The sequence below is a fragment of the Bos grunniens genome, chromosome 16 (assembly GCF_055505025.1).
Source record: "Bos grunniens cultivar Pamir isolate PY7600 chromosome 16, Bosgru_T2T1.0, whole genome shotgun sequence".
NCBI lineage: Eukaryota > Metazoa > Chordata > Mammalia > Artiodactyla > Bovidae > Bos > Bos grunniens.
The window spans coordinates 16,707,996-16,724,984 of record NC_141180.1 but is presented as its reverse complement, the minus strand read 5'-3'; the positions used below and the strand labels follow the sequence as shown (position 1 = coordinate 16,724,984).

General features: G+C 48.0%; 1 protein-coding gene across 11 annotated transcripts in view; it reads right to left on the bottom strand.

The window, feature by feature from the left end:
* The window catches only part of NMNAT2 (nicotinamide nucleotide adenylyltransferase 2), a 216,409-nt gene that overhangs the window by 7,424 nt on the left and 191,996 nt on the right, over positions 1-16,989 (bottom strand). For all 11 annotated transcript variants that reach the window (XM_086343469.1, XM_086343467.1, XM_086343471.1 and 8 more), the window contains 2 exons: positions 15,660-15,736; positions 56-157 (listed from right to left, as the gene is read on the bottom strand). In XM_086343469.1, the coding sequence (XP_086199595.1) occupies positions 56-157; positions 15,660-15,736 (179 nt within the window). The remainder of the gene's footprint in view (positions 1-55; positions 158-15,659; positions 15,737-16,989) is intronic.

The window sequence follows — 16,989 nt, the reverse complement described above, 5'->3', positions numbered from 1 at the left end:
TCTCAGAGAAGGGCCATATCACATTACTACACCAGCAGGGAGCTGGAGGACTCACTTTGTATTTGCGGAGTATTGAAGAGTGGTTCATGATTCGGTCTGTGTCGGCTGCGTCCCGGGGGACCACCACGATCCCAAAGTCCCCAACGATCACCTCCATCTGAAGAAACCAAAGGAGGGGAGAGAAAGAGAGGAAGTAGCCTTTGGTGAGACCTTGACTCCAAACCCCTACCAAGCAACCAGCAAGGTGGAGCTACCTCCTGTTGGAACCCTAAGCTTTAGTCCCAAACCTGCCTTCTCAGCCCCACCAGTCAGCTCCTTCAAGTAACAACCTGAAACTGTGCTCGTGGAATGAGTGGGAACTTCACCTGGCACACTTAATAAATACCTAGAGACTGAATTAATAATGCACTCCTGCATGTCTGGGCAAGATCTCTTCAATTCCTGAGGCTCCCGTTGAGCTCATAGTGTTGAAGGGCAGCATAAAACATGGTCCTTACCTGGTAATATCCTCCTGGGTGACACAGATCCTGTTGCTCAGCAACCAGACCCAAGCCCCTGGTTGGTTTACTGAGAGGGGCTGGAAGGCTCTCTGAGCTCACCTATGTCAAAACTGCTGTGGGATTCAGGGTGGTGACAAGTGGGGAAGGGCTTGGAAAGCCCCAGTGTGTACACAAGCAGTGACAGGGGAGGATTACTGTGGGGTCACTTCTGAAATCAGCCTCTGATAGAAGCCTGCTGCCATCATGAGAAATGACACCTTTTCATTTAAAAATTAACCCCCCCCCAATTATAGATACAATAGAAACTTGGGAAAGTGAGAAAAAGAAAAAAAAAAATCACAACCACACAATCCAGTTAATCATTGTTAAATTAACATCTTAGTATTTCTATCCAGGGTTCTCTTCTCTATGGGTGTATGTCCACAACTGGACTGAACTGCAAAATTAATCATTTTATTAAATACTATATATATTTTTCATTTAGCATTGTATTGTGAGCATTCTCTCACATAGTTAAAAATATTTTAAAGTGTGTTTTCTCCAGTCTGTGTGTTTCATTGCCTGACTATACCGTCATATACCATGACATACTAAGACAAATTTGTATTATAGAAAATATAGAGTCACTTCTGATTTTTGCAGTTATAATAAGCATTTGTTGAAGATCTGTATACATAAGTCTTTTACCACATCTCTTGATTATTTCCTTAGGATAGGAAGTAGAATAATTGGATGAAGGGATATGAACTGGACATATTTCAAGCTCTTGAGACATATTACCAAGCTGCTTTCTGGAAAGTTGTGCCAATTCTTATTTTCAAAGAGCCTGCAAATTGTAGCATTTAATAGACTTGGATCTAGTCTGGGCATATTACTGTCTAGATCTTGCCAATTAAGGATCCCAGATGGAGGGAGAAGTGGGGAGAGGCAGGCTTCTTCTAAGCATGCAGCTTATTGGGCAAGACCTGCTTTGGGGCAAAGAAACCAGGTTTTTCCTTGTAATTCTTCAGCCAAGTGCCACAAAAACAGACATTATAGAGCATTATGGCTACTTCTTCCCTATAGAGGGTTTCTTTTTTTAAAAATTTATTAATTTTTTAATTGAAGGATAATTGCTGTACGGAATTTTGTTGCTGAGGTTTTTAGAGGATTTCCGTATCAGCAGAATTCCCCTTCCAAGCCTGATTCACTGGTTGTGCATGTGCGTGCCCGCACGGTGTGCACGAGTGTGCCCTTGGCTATTTGCAGCCACCTTCACCCTACTTCTCCCTTTGCTTATAGCTGGAGCTAGAGCTGCAATTAAAGATTGACTGAAGGCGCCCCAGGAGGGAATTTGTGGATGTACCATGTCTGAACCCCCATTGGATCATGCCGTTTGGAAGATACAGAACATTACACAACATGCTGCCTCTATTGGTGGTATTCAGATGAGGTAAACTAGCCCCAAGTCTTTGTCCTATGAACCAGGAATGTTAGGGAGGGGCAGGGCAGGGAGTGGAGGTGGTTCCAGTGCCTCCTGCCATAACGTTTAGAATATTGCACCACTACTTAGAAGGTAATCGAAGACACTGGCTCGTAAATTTGGCTGAACATCAGAATCACGTGAGGAGCTTAAAAAAATCCTCAAAGCCCAGCTCATACCCAAGATCAATTAAATCAGAATCTCTGGGAATGGGGCCCAAGGATTAGTATTTTTTTTTTTACTCCCTAGATTTTAATTTTAATATGTAACCAAGTTTAAGAACCAGCAGTGATCTAAGTACTGTATTAAAACTCCAGGGGAAAAAAAAAAAAAAAAACAAAACTCCAGGGGAATTATTACCGTAGAGAAAGAGAAAAGAGAAGGGATGGAAAGAGAAGGGGATGGGAGGGAAAAGTTGGAGAAGAGAATCCATCTGGCTGGTATACATGGAGATTCCTCAACTGCCTTGCTATGCAGGTGTCTTGAGATATTTGGTGCCAATTGTATAACATAGGATCTGAATTCAGTTTGATTCTGAGAATCTGATGGATGTTTCATGTGTGATGTATGAAATAGTGGTCTATTTAAAGTGAGCATTCCAGGAATTTCCCTGGTGGTCCAGGGATGGTGGTTAAGGATCCACCTGCCAATGCAGGGGACACCGGTTCGATCCCTGGTGTGGGAAGATCCCACATGCCGAGGAGCAGCTAAGCCAAGTGCCACAACTGCTGAAGCCTGCATGCCCTAGAGCCCGTGTTCTGCAATGGGAGAAGCCACCACAATGAGAAACCCACATACCGCGACTAGAGAGTGGACCCCAGCTTGTCGCAACTGAGAAGAGCCCACACACAACAATGAAGACTCACCACAGCCTAAGATAAATAAATAAAAATTTAAAAACCTAAAAAAAGGTAAGCCTTCTAGTTTAAAGCATGAAAACAACGGCTCAGAATGGCAGTCAGGCCTCATGGGGACGGCCCTCTGGGTGACGTTAGTGCAGCTGCTGCTTTCTACTCAGAAATTGATGACTTGAGCACCTAATCAGTAACCACACAGGCTGCTCAGTGGTGGCAGGCAGATGGAGGCCTCGCTGATTGCGATGGTTTCCTTTTCCAGAAACAGGTGACAGATGTACCCCCTGGGAACAGATGTGGCGGAGGAGACAGGTCTACCAGACAAGACACACAGCTTTACCACATCCCAGGAGCATCTCTGCAGATGTCTAGACCAGACTGCAGACCTTTTCTGCTCCTTTGGCCAGACTGGAGGTCACAGGCTTGATTTTCATGCTGGAAGGTGTACGTGGGTGTGTGTTTTGGGGTGATAGGAGGTGCCGGGTGCTAGAGCTGGCGAGGTTGCCCTCATCCCATGGGTGCCCATCTCCCTCCAGAGGCTTGGCTGCCCTGCCCACCCCCACCCTCATCCCTACCCCTGTCTTCATGTGGCCTCCAGGATCCACCCTCTCCTGTGTCCTCCTACCTCACTGGTTGGTCTTTTGGAGTTTCTCCCTGTACTGTTCCTTCTTTTTTTTTTTTTTCTTCCAGCTGCTCATCATGTGGGATCTTATTTCCCTAATCAGACCCGCACCCTGTGCACTGGATATGTGGAGTCTTAACTGCTGCACCACCAGGGAAGTCCCTGTGCTGTTCCTTCTTATCTCCTTGATCTCGAATGACTGGAGTCCCCCAGGCTCAGTCCTTGGACCTCTTTTCTATCTACGCTTGTACTTTTAATGATTTCATTCCATTTCAAAGTTTTAAAGACATACAGAAGGCTCTCAAATTGATATCTCCAGCATAGACTTCTCTCCTGAACTTCAGACTCATATATCCAGTGGCTCTTCAACAGGCCCACTTGGATGAGGTGTCTCAAGAGTAATATTCCACAAGCCCCTGAACACTCTGACATCAGTCAGTCCCCTCCACTGCCATCCCACACACACACCAAAATGCTATTCCTTTCTCATTTCAGTAAATGGAAACTCTTTCTACAACTGCTCAGGCCAAAATCTTGGTATTCTCCTTGATTCCTCTCTTTCTCTCACATCCCACATTTAGTCCATAAAGCAACTCAGTTGACTTGGTCTTCAAAAGAAATCCAAGAACCTGCTCATTCCTCATCATTTCCATCACTTCTACCTTCAAGCCTCTTCTGGTGGGTTAAATAATGGGCCCCCCAAACACCCAGGTCCTAATCTCTGGAATCTCTGAATGTTACAAGATGTGATTAAACTAAGGGTCTTGAAATTGTCCTGGATGATCTAGGTGGGCCCTTATGTAATAACGAGGGTCCTTACAAGAAGAAGGAGAGGGAGATTTAACTCAAGAGAGAGAAGGTGATATGAAGATGGAGCAGAGAAGATGCTACACTGTTGGCCTTGAAGATGAAAGAAGGGGCCATGGCGTGCAACAAGTGCAGCTCAAGAAGTTGGAAAAGGAAAGGAAACAGATTCTCCCTGAGGGCCTGAGGAGGGACTTCAGCTCTTGACTACGACTTAGCTCTGGCCCAGTGAAACCCATTTCAGACTTCTGGCTTCCAGAAATGAAAGAAAATAAATGTGTGTAGTTTTAAGCCACCAAGTTTGCAGCCACAGAAATTGTCCATCTCCATCAGCTCCCACTTGGATTGCTCTGGTCTGTTTTTCTCTTGCCTTTTTCCAGTCTATTCCCAACAGCCAGACCGATAATGTGAAATATCAGTCAAATTATGTGGTTCCTTGGCTCAAAACCCTTCACTTAAATACCGCCTTCTCACAGAGACTTCCACTGGCCACGCTATTTCAACCTCCAACCCTTTGCATAGAGACCCTCACCCTCCCCACACCCTCTCAGTCCCCATGTCCTAACTCTTCTTCATTTCCTCATTGCATGTGTCTCTATCTAACACCTTGTATATTTTCTTTGTTTAACCTTACTTTTGCCTCTTTCTCTCTCCGCTATGAAGGTAACCTTCATGAAGGTAGGGAATTTTGTGTTTCATTCATTGCCATGTTCCCGGGTGAAGAGGATCATACATGCTCAATATATACTGTTGAGGAAGAGGACTAGTTAGCTGATATACTCTCCCACTTTAGGATGTGGAAAGCAGCCCCAGTGTACCTAATGGGAACTCTAAGAGACTCCAGGAAGTGACTCTAGAGACTTGCAGGTCTCCATGAAAAGCATGGGTAATTTTACTTCTGAACTTTCCCAAACTTCATCTGATTGGTCAGTGGAATCCCCTGGGGGAGCTTTACAAACAATAACAGGCCCAGGGATTTTGATACAACGTGTCTACAATCTCTCTGTCTTTACAAAGCTCCCTAATCCTCCTGAGGTCCACCCACTTTGGGATTATTGTTGCTTTTAACAGTAGAGACTTCCCTGGTGGTGCAGGGGATGGGAGGGCTTCCCTGGTAGCTCAGCTGGTAAAGAATCCACCTGCAATGCAGGAGACCCCAGTTCAATTCCTGGGTCGGAAAGATCCCCTGGAGAAGGGATAGGCGACTCACTCCAGTACTCTTGGGCTTCCCTGGTGGCTCAGATGGTAAAGAATCTGCCTGCAATGCAGGAGACCTGGGTTCGATTCCTGAGTCAGGAGAAGAAAATGGCAACCCACTCCAGTATTCTTGCCTGGAAAAGCCCATGGACAGAGGAGCTTGGCTACAGTCCATGGGGTCACAGAGTTGGACACAACAGAGTGACTCAGCACAGCACAGTGGATGGGAAGCCACCTGCCAATGTAGGGGACATGGGTTTGATCCCTAGTGCAGGAGGATTCCGCCTGCCTCAGGACGGCTAAGCCCGTGTACCACAGCTACTGAAGCCTGCCTGCTGAAACTACTGAACCTCACTTGCCCTACAGCCAGTGCTCCCCAACAAGAGAAGCCACTGCAATGAGAAGCCCCACGCACCTCGGCTGAGAGCAGCCGCCGCTCGCCACAACTAGAAAAAGCCCTTGCGCAGCAATGAAGACCCAGTGCAACCAAAAATAAATAAATAAACACAAATTTACAAAACAATATAGGCAACTGCCTAAGCTGCTAATACCCTGGCTTGGTGTAGGATGAAGTCAAAATGAGATAGCTGTGGGATGGGCACTCTGGGAACTCCAGCAAAAATGAGGACATCCCCCCACCCCTATGCCCTAGAGCGATGAGGGCAGACATCTGACCCTAGGAAACAGAGTTTCTCAAGCTCTCCCTGCCCATGGAGCCCTGGGATGGAGCGTCTGTTCCAGCTCGAGTGGCCCAACACCTCCTATGTCTTCACGGAGATGTCTCTGCTGGTCTTGGTCTTGCCTGGGGGAGGGGAGGTGGGTGGGCAGAGGCATTCTGATTGGCAAGTCCCTCTCCTGACGTGACTGCTGTGACCTCATTCTGCCACACCGCGGTGAGCAGGATCGGGGTACAGTCTTCTCCCCCGCCTGCAGCAGACAGTGGTCTCTCAGGGTAGCTCTGGCCTGTGTTCTGTCTCAGAGGTGGGGGTCTGTGCCATTCATCCTGCTTCAACTTCCTGCTCACAGGCTCAGCTTTGATCATATCTTTTAGTCTTCCGGGGCAAAGGGTCCCTGGGGGCAGCAGGGGTAGGGCTGGGGAGAGGAAGTGGGAGGGGGCAGACTCTGCTTCCCTTCCACGTGGGGAATCTAAGGAAAGGATGTGACACATGTTGGGGCAGGAAGCAGCTTGGCCTTGGGAGGGAGAACACTCCGGGCAACTGGGCAGCAGATCTCTTGGAAGGAATGTGGAATTACCATCTTCCCTCAGGAGGCAGAATTTCCAGACCTGCCTTACTGGGTTCCACTGATACCTGGCCGGGAAGATGCCCTGTGGTCTTAGTTGGGAGCTTCCCAGCACCCCAGGGCTGAGCATGACAGATATGGCTTCATCTCTTGGCTCAATGACTATCTAGTGGGAGACATTAAACAAATGATGAATGATTTCACCCGTATCGCTCTGAAAGATAAGGTGGGTTACCAGTAAGTGGTACCACTATTAAAATCTTGTAGTGGCTAATTGTCTTCCGGGTAACTGACAAAAGTCTGGGCCGCGTCCTACTGTGGGGGCTGAACTCCTCCAACCAAGCTGTTTCCAGGTGCTCTTACATTCTTTCATTCAAAACTTCTGTTGAGTGTATGTGGTGAACTGGACACTGTCTCGGTGTTGACCAATAAGATGGACACGTTTAGTGTGCCCACAGAACTCACCTACAGTCAGGAGAGGTCATAAACAAATAAATATGTAAATAAGAAAACATCAAGTGGAGCTAAGTACAATGTTGAATATAAAACAAAATGACCTTGAAGCCCAAACCTAAATGGCAAGAAGGAGCCAGGCATAGAAATACCTGGGAAAAGAACATTCCCTGTGAGGCCACAGCTAGTGCAAAGCCCCTGAGGTGGGAAAAACTATTCAAACAAGGGAATCAAGTGTAACTGGAGCACAGAGAGGTAGGGCAAGTACAGAAGAACCAGATCATGATAAAGATGGGATTTCATTCCAAATGCAAAGAGAAACCATTAGAGGATTTTAAATAGAGGGTTTGACTTCCTTTAGCAGCAGAATCCAATTTACATTGACCTGCCCAGGCAAGTCTAACTGCTAAGACCCTCTGTGGAATCATTCTGAGATCAGAGTTTGAAATCCTGACCATCTCCCCAAACAGTTCTTCATTCTCAAGGGAGAGGATCTGAATCTCTTGGGCTCACTTGTACTTGTTCTCCAGATGAGAATATTCAGGGATGAGCAAGGGACTACCAGCAGGAAGGGGAAGCAGCATTTATCAGGGTACCTATATGCACCAGGCATAGTGCAAGGAGATTTATTTATTAATGCATTTAATCCTTACAACAACCATTTTCTGAGATATGTGCTTCAGTTCCCGCTTTATAGACAGGGAAACCAAGACTCAGTGAGATATAGTAACTAGTCCAAGCTGCACAGCTAGTGAGTGAATTTGAATCCACTCTTGTCTGCTTTACAGGCTCTCTTTTTTTTTTTTTAACCACATCATGCCTAATTTAGATTCATTTAAAAAAAATTTACGTTGTATTGGGGTATAGACAATTAACAATGTTGTGGTAGTTTATAGGTGAACCGCGAAGGGATCAGCCATACATAAACATGGGTCCATTCCCCTCCAAGTCCCCCTGCCGTCCAGGCTGCCACATGACATTGGGCAGAGTTCCATGTGTTCCAGCAGGTCCTTGTTGTTTATCTGTTTTAAATATAGCAGCGTGTACATATCTATCCCGAACTCCCTCACTGTCCCTTCTCTCCATCCTTCCACTCCTCCCTTCACCTCACTCCGGGCAACCATAAGCTCGTTCTCCAAGTCTGTGGGTCTGTTTCTGTTTTGTAAATAAGTTCTAGATCCATTTTAAGACTCGCAGTTTAGTGACTTGAAATTTTTTGGTTTGAAAATATAATCTATCTTCATTTTTTTCTCCAGGCTTACGGTGAGCCATGTCCTCAGTTCATTACTCCACATCGCCCCCTACGGTATGTAATTTTGTGTACTTCTGAGGAGGTTAAACCAGATGGGAGACCATCCAGCAGAAGCCACGCAGTAGGTGAGGGGCGTCTGAAACATGCTCCTCCCATTCAGGCAAGAATCCTCCACCCATGGTCTGCACCCGGCTTCTCTCTGGAGGGAGGGCTGAGCAGACGCTACTGCGGGAATGCATTTTCAGGATGGCTTCCTTAGTGCAAATAAATGAATGACCCTTCCAGGGGATTTCCCAGAGGAACCCCACACCCATTTCCAATCTGCTTGGGGGTGTGGGAAGGCAAGGGATTCCAGCCTCAAGTCAAAAGCCTGAAAACCAAAGCAACAGCGCCTTTCACACGAGAACCCTATCTCCCAGGGTAGGGGGTAAGCTGCCTTTCCCTGGGCTGGAAACGCGGCAACAGGCTTATCAGTGTGGGGGCCTAATCCCCGGGGTGGAAGTGTCCATCGGGCTTCCTGGCTGGGGCGGGACTGTCTGATAAAAACCATCTGAGCCTGAAAAGCCAAATGTTTGTCTTTGCTCCATTTGTCCTGGAGCCCTGGGATTTCTTCTGGAGTGGCCAGTGCCCCAGGCTCTTCCTCTGTTTATTTTCTTTGGTTGTTTTCCCATAGCTGGTGGATGTAGGAAGCAGTTAGCCCATGCCTGGTTGGCTGGAAAAATGTAGAACACAGCCAATTAGAGCCAGCCAGCCTATGGAATGCTGGACTGAGAAGTACAAAAAGAAAGAAAAAGAAAAAAATTAAAACTTCCTCATTAGCCCATCTCTGGTGCCTGATGTTCCACCTCCAGGTGTTCATTCCTTTGAGTTAAATATTGACCCTTGCTCATTTGAAATGCAAATACCATTTTCAAGTGGCAAATACATGTAATCATTAAACTGAAATGATTTTGTCTGCTTGCTGAAAAGTCAGAAGCCTCCCAGGCAAAGACCAAGATAAACCTTCTGTTTCAGCCAACAAGAATCATCTCCCCAAAAGGTCTTATTCCTACCACTGGATCTTTGACAGCCTTCTTTCAACCCCCAAAGCCCTTCTCTTTGCACTCACTTAAATCCAATCCTGCCCATCATTCAAAGCCCAGCTCAAGCTGCTGAAAGAAAGTGAAAGTGAAGTCACTCAGTCATGTCTGACTTTTTGCGACCCCATGGACTACAGCCTACCAGGCTCCTCTGTCCATGGGATTTTCCAGGCAAGAGTACTGGAGTGGGTTGCCATTTCCTTCTCCAGAGGATCATCCCAACCCAGGGATCAAACCCGGGTCTCCCGCATTGTAGGCTGACGCTTTACTGTCTGAGCCACCAGGGAAGCTGGGCTACTATGAACTACATGCCATTCTTCCCACTTGTCTGTCTTACCTGCACTAGGGAACTGAACATATGCAAAGTCCTGCTCTGCTGTTAATAGCTAAGTGGTCTTGGACAAGTCTGGTTTCCCAGATGGTACAGTGGTAAGGAATCTGCCTGCCAATGCAGGAAATGAGGGTTTGATCCCTGGGATCGGGAAGATCCCTTGGAGGAAGAAATGGCAACCAACTCCAGTATTCTTGCCTGGGAAATCCCATGGACAGAGGAAACTGGTGGACTGCAGTCCATGGGGTTGCAAAGAGTTGGACACCACTGAGCATGCACACGCGCATGCACGCTCGCACAAGTCCAGTCCAAGTGAGTCCTGGTGTCCATACCCATAAATGGACTCCACTTTCAGGAGGGCTCGGGGGGTTAACTGAGATAAGCCATGAGAAACAAGAAGAGTGTTTATTGTCTGTCTCCCCCATAGAAGGCAAAGTGCACATGGTCGGAAACTTGACGTATTCTGTTCTCTTTGTTCCTTCAGCCCTAGAACAGTGTCTGGGACATGACAGGTACTCAATAAATATTTTAAAACCAATGAATAAATAACAGCCCACATTTATTGACTGCTTACTTAGTTCAAGAACTCTTTCAAACTTTCTGTATGTTTCATTTCATGTATTATAATGAACTAACAGAATAAAAACTGTAAGATATTTTTAGCAAGTGCTGCCAGGACAAATAAAGTACTTACATTCATACTGGGCACTCAGTATTAGCTGAAAGATTGATGGAAGGAAAGAATGCCTGAATCAGAATTAATTTGCCAGATTGCCTTCCATTATACTATAATGGAAAAAGCAGCTGGCCGCATAAGATCACTAGACGATGGGTTTGTTTGAGGGAGGGGAGGAGGATACGAGTTTCCTGTCTCACAAATCTGTCATGACTTGACCCTTTCGGCTTTGGCCTTGCCTTCTCACAGGCCCTGGTCCAGGCCCGGATACCTGCTTCCCTGCTGGTGTCAGGATGTGTGCCTGCTGTGTGCTTAGTCGCTCAGTCATGTCCAACTCTGTGACTTTGTTGTCTGCAGCCCACCAGGCTCCTCTGTCCATGGGATTCTCCAGGCAAGAATACTAAAGTGGGTAGCCATTCCTTTCTCCAGGGGCTCTTCCTGATCCAAGGATCAAACCTGGGTCTCCTGCATTGCAGGTGGATTCTTTACCACCTGAGCTACCAGGAAAGCCCAGCGTCAGGATGCAGCACAGCAAAGATCAAGTCTCCTGGGGGAGATTATCCTAATTAAAAGCTTGGGAATGGGATGTACTGGTGGGGACTGGGTCACCATCTCCAAAAGTGGGTCCAGGAAACTGGATCTTGCTTTCTCTTGCGAATCAAGAATGAAAATGCCAAGTGCTAGACCATGCAGAAGCAACTCTTCTGTGTTCCATGGAGAGAAATGTGATGAATATGTATGGCATTTTCTCTCCATGGAATGTAAGGAGAAGGGGTGTGTCACTGGTCAGAGAAGGTCAGAATTCACTAAGGGCTAATGGATCTTTGTGTCTATTGGGAAATGCCCAAGGGATGTGCTTGGGCTGGGGGTGAGTGGTTGTGTAATTACATTTCTGGATGGAGAACATAGGTTCAGGAATCCAAAGCAAAAGAATGAGCAAGACTGACTCAATTGGAGAGTCTGTGATTGTGCCGAGAGAGACCTTGGCAGCCCTGTTGTGGAACAGACTGTCCCAGCTGCTTCTGACTGGGTGGGGACATTGCTGCTCCATGGCCTCTGGTGAGCGTTCTTTATAGAAGGGTGGAGAGGCTCCTATGTTCCCCACAGACCTGTTTGAACTAGTGGCTTCTCCCCTGGTTTTTTCCTGAGGATTCTGGAGATGACATGGGAAGCTGGAATGGAGAGCAAGGACATAAGGACTTTTCCAAGAAACCTGGCTCTCTTCCCCACCTTTCTGTCCCGTCACTGGCAGATTCAGAGCTTCAGGCTCATGGTCACTGAGCACAGATCTGTGGCCATCGAGTATCACTCGGGACACCGTGTAAAGAAAAGTGTGTTCTGATAAAGGGTTCACTAAATGAATGAAACTGGGGGCAGAAGTGGGTCTCACATACCTCATCCCAGGTAATCTCATAGTTAGGAACAGAGATCCCTAAAACCAGCTGCTTCCAGGCAAACTCCGGAGGGTAGAACAGAGGCAGGAGGTAAATGGAGCATGCCCCCACCCCACCACCACCCACCAGGGAGAGCAACTGGAATTCATTCCCTGTGGACAGAAACTCTGAAACATCAGTAGCAGTACAATCAAGAGAGGAGGCTGAGCCCTGCCTGGATAAGAGATAAGAGACTACACATTTCTCATTCTCGAAGTCAAGGAAACCCTCCCGACTAGAAATCTCCTTAAGAGGTCAAAAGTGGAGTGACGCCAACTACCCACAGGCCTCTTGGGTGAAATCCATCTTGGCTGAGAGATGTGCATAGACATGGGAGGCTCCTGAGATATATACCAAATACACACCCAGAACCAGACAGATTGAAATGACTGGCCAAAGGAAACCTGGAAGAAATGTCTCATAAAGGTGATTCAAACTATCACGAGGGCGCGGCTCTCTGAGTCCGCCCATGTGTCTATCCACACGTACTGTGTTCTCCTCCTAATAAACACTTCGCTTGTTACACTACTTGCTGTCTTTGTGGGAATTCTTTTCTGCAGAGTTGAAGGGCCAGGGTCTTGTCTCGGACCACTGATCTAGCAGCTAGGATTTGGTGCTCTCATCTCTGAGACCCGGCCTCAGTCTCTGGCCAGGAACCGAAACCCTGCTTGAAGCCACCGCCGGCTGAGGCCACCTGAGATCATAACTTCCTATTAGAATCACCAGAGTTCACCCTGGACCAGTCTTGAAAGAAGGACCTTTCTTTCCTAGACCGTAAGCTCCAACCTTCCCCCAGTAAGGACAGTGGGATAAATCACTGAGTGGCTAGCTAGTTTCATGCTCCCTGTGTCCACTTTTGTCCAGTCCCCACCCTATTTCTAGCGGAGAACCAGAGCCTTTATGAAAGGAATTTGCAGGGCAGAAAGCAGAACGTTTTGAAGCCACTGGCTTTAAACACACTGACGAGATGTTCCTTGAGGTCCTGAGGAGGGAAGAGACAATAGGGGCGCTATCTTCAGAGGAGAAAGAAGAGGTCCCACTGCCCCCTGCTCCTTCCACACTAGAAAGAAGCCAGAGATCTGTGAAGCCCACCCGCTGCCCTAAGGGCAGAGCCTCAGAAGAAGACAGGGGCAGGATCATAGGTGGGTGGGGTCCAGCACGGGGCTTCCAGACTCAGTCAGGAATCCTATTCTCCAGGTGGGCACAGAAGGCAGGGCCACCCACCTCCAGGTCCTGAGAGGGAAGATGTGTGTGGCAACCCCGAAGAAGAGATGCTCGTGTTCGGAGCCCATGAGAGCCTCTCAGGTTCTGCTCGTCAGCAATGACTGAGACCTATTTCCCATCATCCCTGGGGGTAGTGATTTGGAGTTGAATTTTCATTTGGTATGAATAAATTACATGTGATATTTCTGGCACACCTCTGTTGTGGCCTGAGAGTCACACTCATTATGTAAGGAAACAACTCCATGATTTTTCTGTTTTTTTTTTTTCCTCTACCTCAGATGGCATGATTCTAAGGATTCCACAGAGTCTTCGTGGGCGCTCGAGGGTGGGGAGGTTGGCACTCCAGGCTCTAGAAAATCCTCTGGAGTGAACCCTGAGGGGCTGCTTCACCCAATCGCCCTTCTGCCCGTGCTGTGGACGGGCATTCTCAGCCCCTTCAGCTGCACAGACGTGGGGTCCCCGCTTGGTCTGGATCTGCTGCACCTCTGGGAGTAGCCAGGCTGGGTGCTCTGATCCCCAGGGTGACGGTCAGGTGGGAAGATGATTGAATAAATGGGTGTCAAGTCTGCCTCCACTGCCACAGCCCCAGTACATCAACAGCTTTCGGTTTCTCAACTTTTCTCTTTTAACCAACGCATTCCTCTTCCGGTTGGTCCCACTTGAGCATTAGAGACCACCCGGAAGAGGAATGACCTGGGGCTCTTTTCCCTGGTCACTACAAGCTGGACCTGACAAGGTCAGGAGCAGCCGTTTCGGAGAGAAGCTAGAGGCTCTGCTGTCAGCGCAGAGAGGCTGGCTGTGTTTCAGGGGCCCCCAGTTGTGTCCGTTTCAGGCTCCAGAAAGCTCGTGTCTGCCCTTGAGAGGCCCACATTACAAGTCACATGCAGCAAGGAGGCCCTTGAGACGTCCTGCTCACGTGCTGGCCCTTCAGGCTGCTGCCCTGTCACTTTATCCCTGTAAATCCCCTCCCTGGCTGCCAGGGCCTCCCCGTGGGAAGGGGCCTCCGGCTACTGCCTGGATTTGCCCGGATTCTTGAAAGAGCTTTGCTGAAATCTTGTACAGAACTTCGCCCGCATTACTTTTTCCCTTCAAAGCAGCTTGCGAAGTAGAGAGGAAAGTAAAAGTTAATTAAGCCACTTAATCCAGAATTGAAAAGAGGTTTAAAATTTCACCTGCAAGAAATTGTTCAGGCGTGGAAAGGAAAGGGCTTACACAGTATAATTCGTTTCCCCTGAAACTCTCCCTCCCTGCTTGGTTATCACACAGCGTGTTAGCATTTATGCCCTTCACCTTGAACGTCTCTGTTTATCGATGTGTCTTTTAGGTAGATTCACTTATTAACAGTTGTATGTCACTGTGTATCAGGTGCTAGGCTGGGCACTTTACATGGACGATCTCATTTAATTCCTCCCAAACCCTATGAAGGTACTATTACGATGGCCATTTCTGAGATGGGAAAAACTGATACTTGTAATATATCTTGTCACAAGCTGTGCTGAAGTAGAACTGAGATCTTGAGTTTCACCCTGAAGGTTGTCTCTTTTCTCTTTCTCTTCAGAGACATATATGTACATGAGAAAATTTCACAAGCTGACATCTCGCCACCTAATACTTCCGGGCAGAGACTGTATTGTATATTGCTTTTTATCTGTAGCATTCTGAGATTTTAAATCTCAGAATGCTACAGATAACATTCTTTAGGTTTAAAAAAACAACCAAGGCTCAAAGGAGTTGAGTGATTTGCATGGGGTCACACAGTAAGTAATACAAAAAATGTACTAAGTCTAGAATATCTGCCATGAGAAACCCACTTTCAAAGGGCCATGGGCTTGGGAGCTAGCATTAGGTCTGACTAACAGATGAATGAATTCATGAAATAACAAAAATGAATGTATGTCTAAAGGGTGAGGAACTTATGAATTAGCTAGTTTAAGACCATCTCAGCCAGATTTGGTAACAACTTGTCCACTGAGCTTCTAAAGGGTATAGGTTTCAATTCCTGGTTCCCTAAATCCCAAGTCAATTGCCAGAAGGATCCTACTGACCTTTTATCATTAACTTCTCCCCTCTTGACCCTTTTTCTCTTGTTAAGGAAATTCTAGGGTGGTATTTACCACCTCTTCAAAAAGAATCAAAGGAAAACAAAGCACATAATAATTTCAAAAGGGCAAAGGCTTTTTCTTTTTTAAAAAGACCTCTCTCCCCCACCTCTCCCCACCAGCACACATACTCCAAGTGCTGTTTGGCGAAGGTATTCTATGACTCAGATTGCTTTTTTCCCAGGGGCTTTCCAGGAGCAAGCATGAGGGGGAGTGAGTGTAAAAATACAGGAGGAGATAAAGCTTGGGGGTAGTGAGAATTTTTTCCCATCATTATGTGAACGATTGCCCTCCTGGGAGCTCAAGGGAGATGGGAGACTCAAGCTGGGGAGGGAGGCTAGGTGGGGAGGGAAGACCAGGGGTCAGAGTCGAGTGCGCCTCCCCATCCTGCCCCATACCAGCTGTGCGCAGGCCATAACCCTGCTACTCACATCTGCCTCGTTCCACAGTCCTGGGATGCAGAAGGACTCCAGAAGGTCACTGCCACACAGCAGCAAGATCCGCAGCTCTGAGGAGGGGGGACAAAGTTAGCAAAGGGAGAGGGAAGCATTCAAATATCAGCCTTCTTCCTCTGACCAGCACAGAAGCGTCCCATCCCTGGGGCTCCAGAGCCCAGTTCCAGCAGGCAGCACGCTGTGTGCTGCCCGGAATCCTCTGCTCAGCCCTCCCCCAGGCTCATTTACAGACCACTCTCATTCCCTGCAGGAGGAACCTCTCTCCTGCGGAATGGAGCAGACAGAGAGTAACTGTCCTGGTTTGCTGGGACTGAAAGATTTCCAGGGTGGGTTTCATGCTAAACCAGGATGTCTGGTCACCCACAGTCTAAGGCAGCTACACGCCTTGTGTGAGGTCTAAGAGGCTCTCTTTTTTGCTCTATGTCAAACCAAAGTGCCCATGGAATGTGGCTTCTCTGCTGCTGGGCATCCTCTGGGGTTTGTCTTCCATCACAAGCGTGACGTGATGGGGGCAGGGGACATGGAGTGCACCCTCAATTCACCAGCTGGCTCAGCTCATCAGACGTCTTCCCTGTACGTGGCCACTGTCCTCAGCAAACGGCTTGAGAAGCGAGCCTGCCCCCACCTTTCCAACTCCCAGGCACGTTTCCAGCTTATCACTAGTTTTTCTTCTCTTGTTAAGCCCAGTCTGAATTATCCCAGCGAGGCCACTGTCGCTTAAAACAGGCAGCAAACTGACTCAGGCATGAAAACTGAGCAACAGGGGTGAAAAAGAATCCTGGGATTCTCAGAACCACGTGGGGAGAGACCTCCACCTGGGATGAGATTCAGGTCATGTGTTGGTTCCCGGGTACTTTCCCCAGGCTCTTTCATCAGGTGCTGTGCTTAACTGCTCAGCCGTGTCCGACTGTTTGCGACCCCATGGACTGTAGCCCACCAGACTCCTCTGTCCATGGGATTCTCCAGGCAAGAATACTGGAGTGGATGGCCATGCTCTGCTCCAGGGAATCTTTCCCAACCCAGGTATCAAACCCAGGTCTCCCTCATTGCAGGATTCTTTACGGTCGGAGCCACCAGGCTATCATCAGGGGGCTGTGACTGTGGGCATCCTGTCGGAACCAGTGACACAGCCCTCCTCTGAGCCTCCAGAGACCGCTGCCACCCTGGCCGCAGAGGCTGAGGGCCGGCAGCTCTGCCCTCCTCAGACCCCGTAGCTAGCTCAGGGAACTGTGGAGGACTTTCAGGTGGTGAGCGCGCCCTGGGTGCAGGCTCAGTGGGAGACTGCTGGGCTGACAGGGTCAGCATC